Source organism: Raphanus sativus, chromosome 3 (assembly GCF_000801105.2).
Source record: "Raphanus sativus cultivar WK10039 chromosome 3, ASM80110v3, whole genome shotgun sequence".
Lineage (NCBI taxonomy): Eukaryota > Viridiplantae > Streptophyta > Magnoliopsida > Brassicales > Brassicaceae > Raphanus > Raphanus sativus.
Window position 1 is genome coordinate 20,193,895 of NC_079513.1, and position 21,834 is coordinate 20,215,728.

The following is a 21,834-nucleotide window of genomic DNA, read 5'->3' on the forward strand; positions in this document are numbered from 1 at the left end:
ATTAATGGTTATGTGAGAAACCATCATCGTCACTAGTGAATTTTGAATTTTCTATTTTCTATTTTTTTTAATTGTAAACTTTTTATTTTGTTCTTTTCTATTTAAATTTAATCTTATTTATTATTAATTTTTAATTATTTTTATTTTTATTTATATTTTAGAAAATTATTTAATTTTAAAAATATTTATTTAATTTTCTAAAATTTTAATTTAATTTTTTGATTTTTTGATTTTCGTAAATTTTATTAAAAGTTTGATTTTTATTTATTTTTTGGATTTTTATTTATTTATTTTATTAATTAAATAATTATTTTTGGAAAATTATCTGCTGAACCGGTTAACTTTTTGCTTTGGAGGTTTTTTATGATACAAATGTCACTTTGAAGGTTAAAAGTGTTAGTGAAAAAACTTCAAGGTTTAAAGTGATAGTAAGTGACACTTTGAATGTTTTTTATGCGATTTTTCCGTTTTTTTAATCGGCTTCACTTATAACCATCGAGGCCTTTATTAAAGTTGTCGATATACAGTAAATGTCTTAATTTTCTTGCCTTTCATATGATTGAACATTTTGTATCATTGGGACCATATATTTAAAATTTTCAGCTTTAAAAAAAAAAGAAGATGACAAAAAAAAAGTTTCAGCTTTAAAAGGGCTTTTCGATTGGTCCGCCTACATGCCTACATGGCTTTGTTTTCATGTGACAACCTGCATGATCGGTCCACTCTTTTTTAAAACCCTTAATTAGCCGACTTGAGTTCACATTGTTAATCAAAGATTCAAAATAATATTTATACTTGACCACCGAAACTTTAAAACAAAACAAGTAGGTCTAAATACGTTGTATAACAGCTGAACATGCAGTTTAAAAAGTCGTCAAGTTTATAATAGAGCTAATTGGTCTCGTACTTCGATCCAGTTTCAGTTTAATTTTCTTTAAATGCCCCACATCTTTCAATTATTCGTTGACATTAATTAACTATTAATCACTTCGTCTCAACCCAAATATTTTTTAACTACTCCATCCATTTCAAAATATCTACATTTTAGAAAAGGTATTTATTTCTAAAAGATAAATATTTTATATATTTCAATGATAAATTGTGAATTTCGAAGACATTAATTATGTCTACTCAATTTTGATTGATTAAAAATTGTAAAAAATACTCCTTCTGTTTTTTAAAGATCCATGTTCTAGGAAAAAAATTTGTTTTAAAAAGAAACATTTTTTACTTTTTCAATGTATTATTTAATGAAAATCTGTTAACTTCAAGAAAATTAATTGTGTTTATTGGATTTTTATTAGTTAAATATTATGAAAAATTGTTATTCACAAAAATCAATGCATTTTTAATGTGATTTATTAATATATGTGAAAAGTCTAGAATATGTATCTTTAAAAAACAGAGGGAATAGTTAATAACGGAAAATAATGTTATTATGATCAAAATTTTATTTTTTTAATATGTGTGAATATTCTAAAATATATATTATTTTGAAACGGATGTAGTATTAATCTTTTGACCCACACACGATTTACTAACCCTATTAGTACCTGGTTCACGTTAAGAAACATGTTTAATATTTTCAAATTTTCATTCTTAATTGTACTACAAATCGATTCCTGTCCTAAGGTCCAATTACAGATGCCTAGTGTTTTATATAAAGATTATATGAGTTTGTCCTCTGCCACAAACGACTGAAGTTAGATCATCGATTTAACATAGACCTTATCCAAATTAGTATAACTTTTCTTTTTGAAAAAAAAAATGAAAATATTGGGATGTTAATAAAATCCGATTTCCGGATTAAAAAGAGTTAAGAAAATAAAGACAGAATTAACGAAGAAGGAAAAAAAAACACTAGTTAAGATCCTCAGAGATGCTAGCAAGTTGAGGCCGCCACAGAGACACCGACGCCGACCGACTATGTCTCCGGCGGTGACGATTTTCTTTACCGGCCGGACAACATTTCTTCGACGAAGATAACATAACAGCTTCCAAATATTTCTCACACAACGTCAAATCAAGATCCTTACTAGTACTCACACTTTTAATCTCATTGGGGTTTTCAGGGCTCTTTTTCTGACGTTGGAGTTCCTTTTTCTTCTTTGTCTTCTTCTTCTCCGGCAATGAAGTATCCGGTATAAGAAAATAGATGCTTCCACGCTTAAGCTCAGATTCGGGAGACAAGATCAAGATCTTACGAACAACTCCTTGCGAACATGGTGTGCTTAAGACATGGTTAGGATTCGCCTGAAGGATCTCGCCTGCGGTCATCGGATGAGTGATCTCGTCAACATGGCCGTTGAGATGTACGATGCGGATCAAATCTAAAGCTCCACATGGAAGTACACAAGCTAAACAACACCGTAAACTGTTTCCCATTTCTTTTTTTGCTAACAAATCGCTAAAGTTTTCTTAATAGAACAAAAAAAAAAAGATTGGTAAATATTTAAATTTGTTTTTGTTGTTGTTGTATGTTGTCTTTGCGAGGAAGACCATGTTATATATATAGAGCGAATGAACAAAAGCCATTCATTAAGGTTGCTTGACTGCTTGTCCATACGTATACGGCTGTTTTACTGACTGAAATGGCCTTCCTTCTTTTTATTAAATTAAGCAGGCCTTCTATTAGTGTTCATTTTTATACTATCTTTTTCCACTCAATTAATGTACCTATCTAACCACAAAAATAAATAGGGTACACATGACATATCCTTTCCATTGGTCATAGACTCAATACCTAATTTTTTTCTGGTTTTAATGTCTAGCTGTCTAATCTTTTGATACTGAAAACCATTATGAATTTATCATTTGATTAATAACCGAAGGTGTCAAGCCATATGATTATTTTCGAACTAATCAAAAATAAATAGCAATTTAGAATTATCCTATTTTCTATACCAAACTACTTAGTTATACCAAAACACACATGCTTTATCCAATAATGAATTCGTTACAGATAATTGCTGACCCCAGCATATTATTGCATCTTCAGGCAATTTGAAATTACAAAATAATTTATTTTAATAAAAGGCGGTTTAATTTTAGCTTTTATACGCAAAACACTATTAGTTTACTAGATATATTAACATTTATTTTTGTACTATTATTTGAAAAGTCAATTTTTATCTACCGCTTCTCACATTAATTTTTAGAATGATTAATTATAGTGATATCCTTAATGCATTATAAAAAATATAATTAATGTTATTATTACCATTTTCATCTTTTTATAATATATGTAGTTTCAATTTTAACCTTAGTTTTTTTCTTTATATTGGTTTTCAGTTCACATATATAAAAAGTTAATATTTATAAAATGTAAAACGTGGTCATATTATAAATATATAAATTTGATTTCATAGAAAAAAGAAATTTCATATATAATAAGATTCCTATTTAAAATATTTAATCCCCCTGTAAACATAATCCCAAACAACATAATAGATGTTATTTGAGATAATTTTTCTAAATTAAATTTTAATTTTATATTATATTTCTGTTAAAATTGGTTTCCAGATAACATATCTAGAAAAGGAAATGTTAAAAAATATAATACTATATATATATAATTGATTCCCTAAAAAGGAAAGTTCACAAAAAGAAAAATAATATTAAGAACAATTTTTTTGAAACATAATCTATAGATACTAAAATTACTAGATTTAAGTTTTCTGTAAACATATATTTTTAATAAACTAAATAAGAAAATATTATTATTAACATAAACTAATAGCTTTAATGAACTAAAACTATTATACATAGTTACATAACTAAGATAACATAAATTCAGATATTGTAATAACTAAAAATACAATAATATGTCATTACTAAAATGATATTTTCTTAATATTTTTAGTTTAGTCGTAAATTTTTATTTTTATTAAGTTTTTATAAAATTGAATAAATAACAAAAAATATTTACAAAATAAAATAGATTGTGTGTTTGGTTTGATTATTCAACTCCAAACCTATCAATACTTCATCTTATTTTCTATTTTTTTAATATTGATCTTAATATATATATTTCAACCAATCTTAATCCAAGCAATTCCAAAAAAATATTAGATTTATTATTGTCAAATTAACAACGCTTTAGTATATTTAACAACATCTATCTTAGTCTATTTAAAGTTAATGGGGTTTGAATACCAAAAAATCATACAATCTAAAGTACACACAATAAAAATAGCCAGACCAATCATGTATAATAACTGAACCGATTAAATACTCTACATAAAAGATATGAATTGATTTGTATAATAGTCATTTTTGAGAGCAAAATTAAGAATGCAATGTTGTTGTTGATGTGATTAGATCTTCTAACATTTTCTTATTTTCCTTCCGGTTTTGTACTTTTGATAAACCGGTTGAAGAGATAACATATTAAGAGTCTGCCACTTAAATGAAAAATAAAAAATATTGTTAGAGTGATAATAGTGATTATGTTGGTATTATATAAATATAATAGAACACAGTAAATGGTACAGTTCATATTAATGAAATTAGAAAATGGTTTACATATATTATACTATGTATATGTATGTTCAAAATTAACAAAATAGCATAAAACATAATTTTTACGGCGGAAAACTTAGCAATATAGTACATAATTACTAAACCATAAAATGAAATATAAACTCTAACTCATATATAAAAATATACAAATAATACATAGTATGAAGTGTTATTAAAATAGAATAACAACAAACAAATAGTATAGTACGTATTATTCAAATTTTGAAATGTCTATAATTGCAAGAAAAAAATTAATGTAAACGAAGATTATAGATTTGGTTAATAAGTAAAAGAAATGATGACAATAAATATGGTGATAGATAGACCCAAATGATTGAAATTGTTTTGAACATAAAGTAATGGTGGATCGAAAGAAATAGTGATGGTGATAATAACCGAAGAAGAAAAAGTGCACACACTTATTAACTGGCAATTAAGAGTAATATAGTATATATTCTAATAATAGCGGATGAGGTTTTTAGTTGCATATCTGCTTAATTTTTTTGGCTACTGAGGCCAATCCCTAAAAATATCACATGTTCCATCTTGAAAAAACAAAAAAGAAAGATATGAACTACGTCATGTAGAATAGTAGTAAATTAGTTACATCATGGTAGTCTAATGGTTTTTCATTAGATTGAAGTCGCTCTGTTAATCTATGCTAAAGATTGATTCTTCTCCAATGTAAAACTACTAGTTCTTTAGGCAGGTAAGTTATGTGAATCTCTATTTACATGCAAAGTAACCGGGTTTACTTGTCACATATAGATAGATCTCCAGAGGATTAGTTGTTCGGGTCTCGTCCTTCCGACATCCTTACCCTTAGTTAAATCAAAGTAAAATTTGTAGCACGTTATAAAATTCGATATTAACTATGACGCTGTCACAAAAAGATAGAAAAGTCATGCTATGTACCAAAATGTACGAGTAGGAATCTATCTAGAGCTCATAATTCTCCCATTTTCAGGATATTAATTGCATTTATGAGTTATGACTCTCGATCTCGAGGCGTTAATTTCCTTTAGTATATTCTCCATGAATCTAACGATGCTTATATAAAGGGTTTTTTTTTTGTTTTTGTTTTGAAACTATGTATTAAAGGCTTTGGTTAACCTATTCTTCAAATGATTAGAGCATCATTAACCCAACCATTCTAATGGGGTGCTTAATCATTTTTTTATAATAAATAAGTGTTAAGCAATTATCTTAAGCAACCTCTAATTAAATGTTCTTCAATGGTAGTTGTTTATTTAAGGGTGCTTAAGAAAAAAAAAATTTAACATTGTTTATCCGTGACACTACACAAGATTACAAAACACTACACAAGTTGACAAAAGACCCGTGATGCAAGAATACAAAGTATATCCGCGACTCGACCATTGCTCACTCTCTTACTGCAACATCCATGAGTGTTTACAAAGTATATTAGTTAAGTTACGCAAGAATACAGAAAAAAATGAAACAAGTATGTGAATTATCTGAGAACAAAGCAGCACACACAAGTAAAAGTCAAATACTTTCAATCATGTTCATGTTATCGAACAATCCAAGAACCAAACCTATCACTAACTTCACTCATACTCAAAACAACATTTGCTCCTTCTAAAGAAATCGATGAACATAATAAAAAAAAAAAGAAACTTTAAAAGGATTCAAATCAACACACTATCTTTCATACCACTACAAACTTCCTATTGATTTACAAAGCAGTATGAAACATCACTCAAACGCTGTACCTTGGATGGTATCTACAAGTTCCTTGACCTGAAAACACACACACACACACTGAATGATGATTCCAAAGTATCAATTTTTAAGTCAAGATTTCGGACAAAAGAAACTTGGAACTATCTACGGTCCCCTCACCCTGAGGTAACTTGGCATAGAAGTATTTGGTTTGCCCACGCAACTCCTCGCTATGCATTCTGCGCATGGCTTGCAGTTCATAACCGGCTTTCAACAGGAGAAAGAATGGCCAAGTGGAGTTCTGGTATCAACATGGGTTGCAGCTTCTGCCAAGATCCAGTTGAGACACGAGACCATTTGTTCTATTCATGCCCCTACTCTCTGCAAATTTGGACATCACTTACCCGAGGACTTCTAGGCACATATTTCACAGCTGAGTGAAATGGAATCATGGAGATAATCTCAGACTCTACTCGTGATCATCTCACGAACTTCATCACTAAGTATGTTTTCCAGTTGTCGATCCGTCTCCTATCTCTGCAGACGCTGAAGAATGGAAGATATGACAAAGGGCTACAAAGTTGGTTCGCTGTAACAGCTTAAGCTACTGGCTTCTCTGGTTCTCAACATAAAAGATCTCTTGTTTTAGTACTCAACTAGAAAATAGAGATTAAATACAAGTTGTAAACACAAACAAAGTTTTTTTTTGTTCTGAATAAATTTTACATTCAATTCAAAAAAAAAGTATCAATTTTTAAACAAAAAAAGACCTTTACTTACTGGAATTTATGGAAGTGAGAGCAGTGTTGTTGTTGAAGCTACAAGCCTCGTCAGCGAGTCCGTTCTTCAAGTAGCTGTTGTTGAAAACATACGAGGCCATCTTCTGGATATCCGTCGGGCATTACAAGCTCCACCTTGCTGAATCTGACCGGAGTGGGAAGCTGAAGCTATAGATCTTTTGTTAGATTTCATCATCCAAAATCTGAGAATTAATCACTGCAGAAGAGAAAGTAAAACGAAATTGAAGATTGATGATACCGGAGATGATTCACACCAGCGAAGAAGAACAGAGGAGAGATAAGAGAGAGAAGGACGCGTGTCCCTTAAGCGTCGTCTTTTCCATTGCTTGATTAAGCAACGTTGTTTCTATTAAAAGGTAATTTCCCTTTATTTTTAATCACAACTAACATAAGCAACCTTGATTAGCAACCGCGATAATGATGCTCTTAATACCCCAAAAGGACGTAAGAGGAAGCTTCGTAGCACGGAGGTTTCAGGCACCGACTATGTACGTGCAGCACCGAAATTGATTAATTAAGAATTTTTTTTTTTAATTTACTTTCTAGTATAAATGAATAAGCCTCGTGAGTGCCACAAGATTCTTTTGGTCTTTACTTATGATTGAAACTTAATTAAGTAAGAAACTAATTAAAAGGGTCAATTAATTGAAGAACGTGAGCCAAGTCTGTCTTTTGCCTCAATTGGACAGGACAATTCTTCCAACCACAGTTGATCACATACTCTCTCCATTTGTTTTCTAAAATGTCATTTTGATATTTTCACACAGATTAAAAATAATTAATATATATATTTTCATTGATTATATCTATTTCACTGATATTATCTAAGATACAATTTTATTATTTACAAAATTAATACAGTTTGTAATTTATATTAAGTTGAAATATTTATAATTTACATTGAAATTCTAAAATGTAATATTTTGTATTAAAAATGTTCAATGATTTTTTAAATAGAGGGAGTAATTAATTATGAGGTGAAATAGTCTGTGAAAAGGGTCAATGGTCTTAAGTCTAAGATCGTCAAGACAGAATTGAGATCGAGTTTTTTTTCTTTGTTTTAGTTTTTGTTTTGTAGATTTGTAAACCAGTTAATGCGAGCAATCAATTTTCCAATCGGAATTATATTTTTTCACGTAGGAATCAGTCGATTGTACATTATACTAATTTACTGCATTATTTAAATCAAACCTGCCGTAAGTTGGGGCAGCTGTATTTGTACTTTGTACTAATGCTAACAGAAAACCTATTAGGTACTTTAATATGGTTGCTTATCATTTTTCTATAATGTAATGAATCATGATCACACTGCTAGATAACACTAGAAAAATAAAACGTATGTAAAGTATATAGCTAATATTTTTTTTGGGTCAAAACGGTTCAATGAATCAACGTCTGTTCTCCCGTTCCAGTTACAAACTTCCGTTTTGCATTTTGTTATGGCTTACGAATATGTTACTTTTATGAATCGATTGGCCTAGTTCTAATTGGTCCTTGTTTGTCAGACTGCAGACTAAAAGATGACGAATCCAAAACCGGGTTGAATTGGAGAATATGAACAAAGATTTAAACATACTCTACTATAAATATCTACCAAATTAACCTTTACTAGCCATTTTGATATATAATCATTAATAATATAAGAAAACAAAAAAACGGTTGGGTAGGTTTGATATTCTCAACTTCCTCAATGTACCATCCTCGTTAACTCCGCTTTTAAGTCTTTCTTAAAAGAATACACACTGCTTCACCGTACTATCCTACGCACACGCACCCCTCACTCTCTTGATCCTGCGCACGCTTCCCTCCGCTACCACCATGGCCACAGCCTCCTCCTCCTCTTCCTTGCTCCTCCCTTCCGTATCTCTCAACAACCTCTCCTCCTCCTCCTCCAGAAATGCCTCCTCCCTCGGATTCTCCATCAAGAATCTCACCCGATCCAGACTCTCCATGACCGTCTCCGCTGCTTCTCACACTACTGTCAACGACTCTTTGTTCGCCGACTACAAACCCACCTCTGCTTTTCTATTTCCCGGTCAGGTAATCTCCAATTAAACCGGAATCAGATTGAAAAAAACTACCAAAGGCCCAGACTTTAGCATTCTACTATACAAACTGTTTTTATTCCACATTTAGAGATTAAATTGGTTTTAATTCGGTTTTAATCAGACAATGTATCTGGAAAGCTGTCGTGTAATGAAATGAAAATTTGCTAAACATCTCAGGGAGCTCAAGCAGTAGGGATGGGCAAGGAGGCACAGAGTGTTGCAGCAGCTGGAGAGTTGTATAACAAAGCTAACCATATCTTGGGGTATGATCTTCTCGACATTTGTGTTAATGGACCTAAAGAGAAGCTTGATTCCACTGTCATAAGCCAGGTTCACATCTTTCTTTGTCACATTCTTCTATTATATCTAGCAGAACTAATTGTTTAAGTTTATTAATAGGTTTTTCCTTTTTTTTTTCTAAGCCTGCTATCTACGTTACAAGTTTAGCAGCAGTTGAATTGCTCCGTGTTCGTGAAGGCGGCCAACAGATCGTTAACTCTGTTGATGTGACCTGTGGTCTCAGTTTGGGAGAGTACACTGCTCTGGCTTTTGCTGGCGCCTTCAGGTTTTAGTTGTTCTTACAACACTTTCTCTTGTGTGTCTTCACTTGTTTCCTTACGTTTCTACTTTTAAATTCTCAAGCTTTGAGGATGGGCTAAAGCTTGTAAAACTTAGAGGAGAAGCCATGCAGGTAAAAATAGATTTTATTAAACGTATATTCTGCATATTGATTATGTCAAGTTTATTAGGCTGAACAGCTGTTTGATCAATTAGTTTGTAATTAATTAAATGCCTTTTTTTAAGGCTGCTGCGGATGCTGCTAAGAGTGCCATGGTTAGTATCATAGGGCTGGACTCAGAAAAAGTTCAGCAGCTATGTGATGCAGCAAATCAGGAAGTAGATGAAGCTGACAAAGTTCAGATCGCAAATTACTTATGTCCGGTAATGATATTATTATATATATCCTCCATGAAGTCATTTTGGATTCTAGAAAATCATTTTGTTCGCATTCCATTGTTTTTTTTTTTTTTTTTTTGAATGAATGTTAAATTTATTCAAAAAAGCCTTAATACAATCTAATGCATACTGTTTACTTGTGCAACAAGTTAAAAAGAAACTAAACAACTCCAACTCTCAAACTCACCAACAATTACCCCAAACCCCCTCAAACTAGACCATGAGAAACAAGTCTAGTTTGGAAATGCCATGAGATTCTCCTCATTAAAACCCTCATTAAAGAAAACCCAAATGGGACAAAACTCTAATGGGGGAAAAAGAGTAAGAACCCCATAGCTAGGGACATACTCAACAGCACACAAACACTTCTTAAACAAGAAAAAAAAAACCTAATTACAATCTAGTATTGAACCAAAGTTGCATTAGCTCCTCCATACCCTTCACTCTCATCTTCTGCATCAAGCTGATTTTATTCCTAATACCTTTATCAATGAGCTTTAGAAGCATCGGCAAAGGAATAAGCTTATCACCATGACGAAGCTTATTTATTTCTCTCCAAACTGAATATAACACCACTTGAAATGCATAACGAATGCAGAACAGTCGCTTCTTCTCCCAAGAAGGATCGTTAATGATCCTAATAATCTCAGACCAATTCTTAGTAAACGCATTACCCAAAATACCTTTAGCTATACTCTCCCAAATCTGAGCAGTATATGAGCATTCAAAAAAGAGATGGTCCCTTGTTTCTTGCTCTACTTTACAGAGTACACAAGTAGAGTCTACTCCTTGACTCCAGTAAGCCACTCTATCCATTGTTGACAATCTGTTTCGAACAGAGAGCCAGGTTATGAAAGTGTATTTTGGTGTAGCTTGGGCAAACCACACACCCTTCACCCAAGGACACTCAACTCTAGTCTCTCTTATTATCTCCCAAGTCTCACGAGTAGAGAACTTCTCTTTATAACCCGTTCTTCTCCTCCAAAGATCTGTATCACTTCTTTCCACACTGAGAGAACTCTTAACAGATAAAAGCTCTTCCTCCAAATCATTTAAAACTCTTGTGCGGTGTCTTCTTCTACGTACGCTCAACACAGCCTCTTCCACTGTCGCATTCCTATTCACACCCATATCTATGATTCCTCTGTCCCCCAATAAGTCCGCTAACACACCCTTTTCAGACCAGTTATCAAACCAAAAGGAAGTGTGCCTACCATTCCCCAAGTTAATCTTATGAAACGTTTTAGCCAGATCCCTTAGCTTAAGCATTTTTCTCCACATCCAAGAACCCGCCTGCGTTTTAACATTGATTTCCCAGAAGCTTTTCCCTTTCAGAAGGTAAGTTTGAATCCAATTACCCCATAAAGACGAACCCGAAAGCATCCTCCAAATAAGTTTCAGACCATAAACTTTATTTACTTCTTTTAACTTACGAACTCCCAACCCACCTTCACTCTTCTTAGTGCAAACATCATTCCAAGCAACCTTTGCATTAGAAGTTCCCAACACTGGCCCTGTCCATAAAAATGCAGAACAAATTTGCTCTATCTCCTTAATACACCCACTTGGCAGTCTAAAAACAGAGATCCAAAAATTTACTACGCTAATCAGAATGGAGCATAGTAACTGAAGTCTTCCCGCATAAGATAGGAACCGACAAGTCCAAGAACTGATTTTCCTTCTTAACTGTTCCAGAAGTGGGAGATAGTCTTGCTTACTCATTACCTTAGTCATAAGCGGAAGTCCTAAATAACGTACTGGGAGAGTTCCTTCAGCAAATTTGAAATTTGATAAGATGCTTCTCTTCTCTAACTCAGAAACACCCGCCATATATATTGTTGACTTCTCCAAGCTTATACTTAGGCCCGACCAGATTTCAAAATCCTCAAAGACAGCAAGAGCGCCTTGTACTGACTCTCTCGAACCTTCAACAAATACCATTAAGTCATCAGCAAAGCAAAGATGTGTGAGCGAGAGTTTACTACAGCCAGGATGAAATTTGAATTTCCTCTCATCGACAGCCTTGTTAATCTTCCATGAAAGAACATTCATACACAAAACGAAGAGATATGGAGAGAGAGAACATCCCTGTCTAAGCCCTCTTGAACTCTGAAAGTAACCTGCAAGGTCCCCATTAACTTGAACCGAGAAAGACGGACTCGCTATGCACAACTGAATCCAGTGAACATATTTTTCAGGAAATCCCAGAGCACGCAAACTATGCAATACAAACTCCCATTGGACTGAATCAAATGCTTTAGATATGTCAATCTTCATAACACACCTTGGAGAAACAATCTCCTTATGGTAATCTTTGACAAGTTCTGAAGCCAAAAGAACATTTTCCATGAGAAGCCTCCCTTGCACAAATGCAGACTGATTCTCTAAGATGATTCTTGGTAACAACTTCTTCAACCGATTAGCCAATATTTTTGAGACCACCTTATAGAGAACGTTACAACATGCTATCGGGCGGTAATCTTTCATCTCCATAGAATCCTGTTTCTTCGGAATCAGAGCCAATATAGTGGAATTTATTCCTTTAGGAAGAAATCCAAATCTGAACACTGATTGTACTGCCACAGTGAAGTCTTTCTCAAGAACTGGCCAAGTAGTTTTAAAAAATTCAGCAGGATAACCGTCTGGACCCGGAGACTTGTTATTTGGCATTGCAAATAACACTTTACGAACTTCCTCTTCAGAAACTTCTTCTTCTAAAGATCTGCAATCTTCTTCAGTACACCGAAAAGAACTCAGATTCTGGAGGTCTGCATTCCATTGTTTTTACAGGGTAACTACGCAGTATCTGGAGGTCTTAAAGGAATCGAAGTTGTTGAATCCAAAGCCAAGTCTTTCAAGGCTCGAATGACGGTATCTTCTCTTTCTCTGTCTCTACCATTATCTTATTGTTATGCCCTTCTTCGTTGAGGTTATAAAAAGAAACATGATGGTTGTGGTGTGTAGGTTCGTCTAGCTGTTGCGGGTGCTTTCCACACAAGTTTCATGGAACCAGCAGTGTCGAGATTAGAAGCTGCATTGGCGGAAACGGAGATCAGAAGTCCAAGGATCCCAGTGATCTCCAATGTCGATGCACAGCCTCATGCAGATCCAGACACAATCAAGAAGATACTTGCACGCCAGGTGACGTCTCCAGTCCAGTGGGAGACAACGGTGAAGACTCTATTATCCAAAGGACTTAAGAGCAGCTATGAACTGGGACCTGGAAAGGTATATGTTTTGTCTAGCCTCGTTGTCCAATTTATAGCTTGAAGTTTCTTCTTGCTTCGTCTAAAGTTGTGTGTGTGTGTGTGTTTTCAAACGCCAGGTGATTGCAGGGATATTCAAGAGAGTAGATAAAACCGCCAGTGTTGAAAACATAAGTGCTTGAGACACACGTTCTCTCTTTTTCTCTCTCTGGTGTTTTTACAAGTTTGCAGTTAAAAGTTTTGTACTGGATTTTTTATGTAACACTTGGCACGACGATAGACGTTGTGATATCTTTATCTAAGTTTCAGTTGATGAGAAAGGGCCAACACTGCATAGACGACAGAATCTCAAGATTGTTTGTTCTTTTTACTTCTATCATTCGAAGATTCATCACCCCAGCTCTTGATGGGCTTCATTCAGGTTCGGTTCAGATTTTGACATAGATATAAAAAGTTTTATATCAAATTTATGTCAAATCTTAAAATAATTTTAACTAGGTGTAATATAGAATTAAAATGTTATGATATTACTAATATTGTCAAATAAAATTTACTTTTCTGTTACAAAAAAAAAAATTACTTTTTAAATAGTAATAAGTGCATGCATCCATCCGTGTTTCTACGCGTATGTTTGATTTAACGTGAATTCACAACCCACTGATTTTGTAAAACGCACGTATATATACTTTTTTATGTTTTATAAATTACATTTACAGTAGAATATATTATTTTATAATATAGATGCTTGATAATAATATTTTTATTTACACATAATATTATATTTAAAGTTTATAATTTGATGCAATTTGATGTAATTGTACTATACATATATTAATTTCTTGCTTTTTATTTATTTATTTAAAAATAAAACAACATACTAATAGTTTAATTTTTTTGCATTAGTTTTCTATGAGTTATTATTAATTTTATGATATTTTGTTTTCTTGAAATTGTACTCTTAAAATATTTATATTTAACTAAACTAAATAAGGTAATACTATATATAAGTATTGTTTTACATAATATATACCATATTTTTGTTTTGTGTTTTTATTTTAACCACAAAAAACAAAAACCATAATTTTGTTATAACCCCTAATAACATAGTACTAGTTTAATTAAAATAATTAACGGTCAATATATGAATATTGATCTGGTTAGATAAGTTTTGGATGTAATTAATTATTTTAATTTGATTTTAAATATTGTGGTAAAATCTATAAAAATATATTAAAAGAAGAATTTAATTTATTCTAAATGCAATTGGTAACTCTGTAAATAAAAAGTCTACAGGAATTGCCAAAAATTATCTCAGTTTTCAGAATATATTAATTTTAAATGATGTGACCTTCAAAATATGTTAAGGCGCAGCAGTTGACTGGACATTTAAGGGTAAAGCACTGTTTCGGTGCAGACCGTGAGAACGGTAATAAATCGAGGTAAACTCTGAATACTAGATATGACCTCAAAATAATTTGGGAATATTTAATTTATTTAAAAGACAATGGTTAAATATGTAAATAAAAGGAAATCCAAATCTGTAACTACCAAAAAAGTATTTCAGTTTTAGTAAAATATATATTTGTATTGAATAATGAATATTTATATATTTTTACTAAGACTATCCACAATGAAGGCGTTGAAATCAAAATTCAACTGTTGAATTTATGCAATGAGATTGTTGAATAGAGTGTTGAAACTGAGGTGGATTAATCAGTGTTGAATTTATTCAATATGTTGAATCACCTAGAGAGGAGAGAGACAATGACATGTGGTGATAAATTATTAGTTATTTTTATTTTTTTGTATGTAGTTTTTCATCTTAATTGTTTGTAATGATTTCTTATATACTAAATAATTTTTATTTTTATTTTATTTTATATCGTAGCTTTTAATTTTTAATACTCTATAAATAGAGATTTATTTCATTTTATTTGGATACAAAATAAATTAATCATTTTAATATATTTTGTTAATACTATTTAATAAATTTAGTTTGATTTTTTAACAGATTTTAATAAGTTTATATTTTTGAAAATTTTAAGCAAAATAAATATTAATAATAGTTTTGACCTCTAAATTCATTAATAATTCCACTAAGTCAATAATTATTTAGGGTGTTGAATTTATTAAACAAAACTATTGTAACATATGAAAGTAAAGTGAATCTTGAATAAATAGGTGGAAGAAAGAAAAGATGATGTGTAATGTCAAAAGATAAAAAATAGGGTGTTGAATTGGTAAACCGTCGTACATAGTCTAATTTGACAATGAATATAATTAATCTATTCTATTAATTCTTCAACATGATCAGTTAATAAAGGTTAGATCTAATTATTTACAATCTACTTTTGAAATAATTAACTGCCAATATTTAATATATGTAATATAGTGTGGCTTGTGATAGTTTATAACTTCCCCTCCCATTTACTTCCTATAATTTAGGGATGCACTATTTTGAATAGGAAAAAAAAATAACGTACACATCTATTATATGCTTTGATTTCCAAATAATCTGATACCATCTTTTATATATATTATCAATAACAATTAATAACATTTATATTCATAGTATCAAGAACTGTGATAAAAATAAATACATAACTATGCCAACTTTAAATATCGGACTGTTTGAATAAAAATATAGAACAATTCAAATAATTTTAAATTTATGGATAAAAATTGTTTCTGGGTCATTTTGTTTATAAATAATATTTTTAGTATGTATATTTAGTTATTTAGAAATTAAATATAATTAATGTATGTGGGTATATAATTTTATTTTAAAATTTTGAATATCAAGTTGCATAACTATACATTTTTGCTATATGCATTTAAAAAATTATTTTTAAACTTTGTTCATAGATATTACAATATATTATATTTTCTTATTAGTTACCTAATATAATTAGTTAAGAATATTTGTATTCAAAAAATCCGATTTGGATTCAACCCGAAAATCGAAATTTCATACTCTATTAGACATGCTTATATATTCGAAACGGTTATTAAAATATTATATCTGAAAACCAATTATACTCAATCCGCACCAAAAACCGAACAATTTTTTTGAATTTGGAAATTTTGTTTTTAATATTCTGTTAATTATATATATTAAGAAAATCATATTTAATAAATAATTTTTAATCAAAATAAAAAGAATATCAATACTATTAAATTTGGAACATGTCCAATTAGTGTTAGTTGAGTCCAACTAAAAAAAGATATATACAACTGCTTATATGCTCATATAAATATAACTACTTAACTTTAACCTTATTTAGAAAAAAAAAATACGCCAACAACTAACTGGTGGAAAAGACTACTATTTTTTAGGAATACACAGATAATAACTGGCTGGTCAAATAAAGAGTTGCACAACCTTTTTCAAAAGAGTCCGAACTGACATGTGGCAGTTTGTTGAAAGGACGATATTTTGTTGTTTATTGCTGGTTACAGCCTGGATTTTATAAAAAATATATTTCTTAAAAATATTAAACAAAAAAATATATCCGTTCTTTTTAAATACTTTTTAAAAAATACAGGAATTTAAAAATAATAATTTAAAATTTAAATCACGTATAAGTTTTTTATTATAAATATTTTTTTTATAATAATTAAATTAAATAATGATTTTTAAAATATATATATCCCGCGGATAACCATAAAATTAAGTGGAGCGGATACCAAATTATTTGTTTGCAGGTTGTGCGGATCATATTTTTTAACCAAAAGAAAATTGAAAATCCGTGGGTTGGCGGGTCAGCGGGCGAGTTCGATCGGCAACCTAGCCTTACCTTTGCGTATACCAGATCAATTTTTAAATTGCTATTATTTAATAAAAATATTTTGATTAAAATTTATACAAAAATATGATTATAAAAACAGATACAAATATAATCAGAAAGAAAAAAAAATATCAAAAATTAAAATTTCAAACAAAAAATATACCCGCCCTTTTAAGGGCGGGTCAAAATCTAGTTGTTATTAACTTCTAATGATATGTTACTATACATAGGTGTATGTACAATCCAAAAACGCACCAAAACTTTAATTGAAGATTTTTCTTTTAAAATTTTAAGATTTGCAGTTAATATTTTTTTATAACGTCTTACAGTTACTATATATCATTTAAAAATTTGGCTATATAATAACCACAGAGATAGATAACTCATGTTGTGAGTATAAAATAATCACTATCAATTTTATATTGCTTAATTTTTGACTTTAGGATGGCATCATCAAAGCTTTACTTTGTTGCTCTTCTAGTCATTGCTTCAGTTTTCGTTGATGTTCAATCCACTCGTAAGTTCATTTTTTTCCTCTTAGTATTCTCTAGTATTCTCTTAAAACCATTTGTGTCTTACATATTAGTAAGAAACTTCGTTGATGTTCAATCCACTCGTAAGTTCATTTTTTCCTCTTAGTATTCTCTAGTATTCTCTTAAAACCATTTGTGTCTTACATATTAGCAAGAAACTTAAAATAATGACTCACCATGTATATATAATATATATTTACTTGTGGTGGCTAATTCAGGAATTATGGATGCTTCGTCTGATTGTGATTTCAGAGGACCATGTAGAAAGAGAGCAGATTGTAATGATAGATGTGGAGTGAACAAACCACCTTTTAATAATGCTATATGTGTACCTTACGGAGGTAGTCGTCAGTGTTGTTGTATTTTATCGTGAGATTCTGAGAATTTTCTACTAGTTAACTAATGTCAAAAAGGTTCTAATGAAATAATATATGTCAAGTTATGGGAAAGTGAACTTTTAAATCTCAAACTTCTTTTCTGTCGATAATCTCCAACTATTTAAAATTATCACTTTTAATAATTAACTATTTTTTCCGTAGATTTAATTTTAAAATCATTATTGACTGTGCAAAATCAGATTTAAAAATCAAACATTAATTACTAACAAAAGATGAATTACAATTAAATAAAATAATGGTTTATTTTTAAAAACAAAAAAAATCTCTAAAATCGATGTTATCTGAACGTTTATGAAAGAGAACAAGCGAATATTGTTGTTAAAGAAAAGAATCATCTTCTCTATTTCAATGTCAAAAGTAATATATTCTCAACAGAATTTTCTTTATCTCACCAAAAAATTGTCTTAACTCGAGGAAAATCTTTTCTATTATCTTATATAATTGAAAATTTCTGAGTTTTTATAAGCCAAACCATTATAATTCATGTAATAATTAAGTTTGACTTTTAATATCTGATTTTACGCGGTTAATAATAACTTCATAATTAAATCTGTGCAAGAAATGGTTGGGTGTTAGAACACCCGCAATAGAAATCCTTGAGACGAAATTTTTAGAGAAAAAATAATTGAATAATCAGTGGATCCCACCAAAAGTTAAGGATTCAATCTTTAAAATTCATAAATAAGGATTCTTTCTTAGTGAATCCTTGCACTATTTATGGGTCTCCACGAGACGTGGCGATCTGCGATTGGTTGATATATTCTTTTAACTTGAAAAAGAAAAATGTAATAATTAAAAAATCAAAAAAAAAATTCTAAGGACTCCAATGGGTAACACTATTGCGGGTGCTTTTAAAAGTGATGATTTCAAATAGTTGAGATTTAAAAACTCATTTTGCCATCAAATTATCTAAACTATTAAAATAAAAGTGCAAATTTGAAATAACCCTGACTTTTTCTAAAGAATTACAAGTGAATGCCACTCTTTTTATATTCTTAACTATAAATAATTTTAATTAATGAAATTAAAAATACATAATAAATATTGCTTCCTTAGAAAATCATATGTGCTACACCAGATTATCTAATATTTAGATAACATAAAATATTGGAATCTTTCATTTCCTAAACAAATATAAACTATAAAAGCAAAAATCTGTGAAAAAGTTATGTTATAGGATATGTTTTTCAAGATATTGATTTTTTGGTAAATAGTACTTACTTTAATTTTGGGGTTTGAAATGAATATTTTACAAAATATTGATTCGAATAATAATTAAAAATGTTAAATGTTTATAAAATAGAAGTGTGTCTTTAATATTTTCATTCAACCAAAGTAATAAACATATGTGTCATTATTAACAAATTTTTTTAAAAAAATTTCAATCCTATGGAATTTGGAGATAAAAGAAAATGGAGACATGACAAATACAAATAAATATTTAGAAACAATATTATGATACATATTTTTCTATGGTTTCAAAATTATGATATCCTATCTAAAATATTATTTCTCAACTGAGTAGTTTAAATATGTAAACATGGTGAAAAAAATTTGGACGTAAATTTAGAAATCATAGTATCCTAAGAGACAAAGGAATAGATATCCTAAAGTGAGAAACTCTAACGTGTCATTGATCTAAACATCAAAATTTTGTTTTTGAAGTTAACAAGAAGGGGACAAACCATAAAAGATTAGATTGTACAATTAATATTCGACATCTATGCAAAAAAAAAATACTCACACGGATATGCGGGTCAAGCTCTACTTCACTATAAAAAAAAATTGTGAAGCGTATTATATTATACCCCTTATGTTTCACTATAAGTGATTATTAAGGTTTTTTGCATATGGATTAAGAAAATACATTTCTATATAATTTTTTTTGGTTATATAAAATTATCATTAAATGAAAGTAATTCAACCAATAAAAAAAAGTCACAGTATTTTGTATTGGTCAAAAAATTCAAATGATATTCAAATTCTATCTAGAATTTTTTTGAAACAAAAAAATTTTCACTAAATATCACTTAAATAATACAGAAGGAGTATATTATATATATAGTTAGCTACAAAACTACACTGTTAAATCTATAAATGATAAGACTCACTAACTCGTCAACCCAAGGCTGAGTTTAACATAATCAACATACACGAGTCATCGTTAAAAAGAAATTGGGTGCATGAAAAGCGTTGAATACCTGAGAATGCATTACCAACTCAACATCTGCATCTGCTTCAGGCATACCTAAATACACTACAAGTGACTGTTATGAATCTGTTAATTGTTATTTGGTTGTAGAGTAGCTTATGGTCTTGAAAGTTCTTATCGGGATATTTAGAAGGCAACAAAATATTTCACAACCATTAGCTGCAGCAAGAGGTTGAGGTCTCTAATTAATTCAAGTCAAAGGTATAGAGAGATTTGCTTCCCAATGGAGGACTAGCTGGATCAAAAGGTTCATCTCTATCATTCTTCCCAACGATTGAATGCATGGAGTCAAATCGTATCCCGTCCTAATCTTATGTGACTGCAACTCAAAACACAGCCTCTTGGTCCTTTTATTCGGTCATGACGGGATTGAGTCCTATCCACGTCCCACTCTGTTGATTTCATAAGAAACAGGTCCACGAGTCATGACTGGACTGGGTTGAAATAAGCTCTTTTTTTTATCCATTCCACTTGTTAATTGATCCTATTCTCAACCATTGAAGTCTTTGTATTACCTTATGGTTGATGTATTCATGCAGGTTCGTGATGGAACCAATGGCGAGCAAATTGTACTTATTACCACACGTTCATCCTTGTTTACGTAATAGATTGTTGATAACATTTGCTTTTCGTTTGCAGTTTGTCCCCAAAGGTTATGTCTTTGTAAATTTCAGAATGCAACATCATTCATAAGATTAACCACAAGATTGTGCAAATTCAGTCTGGTCAGAATTAGCCAGCCATTGGAATTGCAAACCCAAAATATCTGGGACATTGTTATATATTAATCTCATGATATAATCAATATAATTAGAGTACAGAGCCCCAGAACGGAAGAAAGTAGTGAAGATAATGCTCATAGTTAGAATACCAAGATGAACACAATGAGAATCAATTATTTGTTAAGAAGATAAAAATCAAAAAAGAAGAGCTCAGTGGCGGCAAATCTCATCACATTAAACAGATGATTGCGAAGGACCCAACCGACGATATTGCCAATATCTTCACAGCTCTTTAGTGCACCAGCCGGGAATCGAACCCGGGTCTGTACCGTGGCAGGGTACTATTCTACCACTAGACCACTGGTGCTGATTGTTTACTTAATTACCGTCACCGATTTCTATACAACCACAAAACGGAAACAGAATCGGAGAGAGGAGGAGACGTTCGTTGAAGGAAATGGCGATTCAGATGAGGAGAGAGAATGATGGTCTCTCGCACCCGAATCTATCAAACTCCAATGTTGGAGACTGTAGACTTAAAGCTTCTTCGGAAAAGTTTGTTTTAGCTATCCTTCAGCCTTTGAGTAAGAAGAGATCTTGATTCATTCTCGTTCTGCATATTATTGTTATATCATCTTTTCAACTACTTCACAAGAGCATTATTGAGAACGTCCCTACCAACTAAGCTCTGAAGGTAAATAACATTTTCTAGCTATCTTTTTAAAGTTTATATAGGATTTGTCCCCACCAAAATATAATCATATCATACATCCGCCACTCTACATGCTTTTTGTTATTGTAATGTGCCGCTCTCTGCAACCTACTTCTTGTAAGTAGTTTAACATAATGGAAGTAAATAAGGCAGACAGGGAGACATGATCTTGATGGGTTCATAGTGGATTTTCCTTAGCATATTCGATCATGAGATTGTTTCGATAGTGACCAAGCAAGCATACAAATATG

General features: G+C 30.9%; 3 protein-coding genes, 1 long non-coding RNA gene and 2 other non-coding genes across 9 annotated transcripts; 2 read left to right on the forward strand and 4 right to left on the reverse strand.

The window, feature by feature from the left end:
- Nucleotides 1–1,568: 1,568 nt before the first annotated feature.
- Nucleotides 1,569–2,577, reverse strand: LOC108846416 (uncharacterized). Its single transcript, XM_018619648.2, has one exon. It carries the CDS (start codon nt 2,383–2,385, stop codon nt 1,861–1,863), a length of 525 nt encoding a protein of 174 aa, XP_018475150.1. The 5' UTR covers nt 2,386–2,577; the 3' UTR covers nt 1,569–1,860.
- A 3,170-nt stretch (nt 2,578–5,747) lies between these two features.
- On the reverse strand, nt 5,748–7,598 carry LOC108844306 (uncharacterized). Of its 4 annotated transcripts, none has more exons than XR_008943351.1 (3): nt 6,388–7,564; nt 6,258–6,285; nt 5,748–5,915 (listed from the first exon to the last, which is right to left on the reverse strand). It is a non-coding gene; the product is annotated as an uncharacterized LOC108844306 (long non-coding RNA). The 4 variants fall into 4 exon arrangements; XR_008943352.1 differs by having other exon boundaries at nt 6,258–7,148; nt 7,246–7,558; XR_001948430.2 differs by having other exon boundaries at nt 6,258–6,823; nt 6,988–7,555.
- Nucleotides 7,599–8,688: 1,090 nt separating this feature from the next.
- Nucleotides 8,689–13,552, forward strand: LOC108844778 (uncharacterized). The gene is made up of 8 exons (XM_018618077.2): nt 8,689–9,047; nt 9,233–9,385; nt 9,478–9,620; nt 9,698–9,746; nt 9,860–9,997; nt 12,803–12,883; nt 12,977–13,240; nt 13,338–13,552. The coding sequence occupies exons 1-8, from the start codon at nt 8,826–8,828 to the stop codon at nt 13,398–13,400; spliced, it is 1,113 nt and encodes a 370-aa protein (XP_018473579.1). The 5' UTR covers nt 8,689–8,825; the 3' UTR covers nt 13,401–13,552.
- Nucleotides 13,553–17,450: 3,898 nt separating this feature from the next.
- LOC108846971 (putative defensin-like protein 271) lies at nt 17,451–17,912 on the forward strand. Its single transcript, XM_018620146.1, has 2 exons — nt 17,451–17,523; nt 17,758–17,912. Exons 1-2 carry the CDS (start codon nt 17,451–17,453, stop codon nt 17,910–17,912), a joined length of 228 nt encoding a protein of 75 aa, XP_018475648.1.
- A 3,165-nt stretch (nt 17,913–21,077) lies between these two features.
- Nucleotides 21,078–21,162, reverse strand: LOC130510312 (small nucleolar RNA snoR114). Its single transcript, XR_008943989.1, has one exon. It is a non-coding gene; the product is annotated as a small nucleolar RNA snoR114 (small nucleolar RNA).
- A 5-nt stretch (nt 21,163–21,167) lies between these two features.
- On the reverse strand, nt 21,168–21,238 carry TRNAG-GCC (transfer RNA glycine (anticodon GCC)). The gene has a single exon. It is a non-coding gene; the product is annotated as a tRNA-Gly (tRNA).
- Nucleotides 21,239–21,834: the final 596 nt, after the last annotated feature.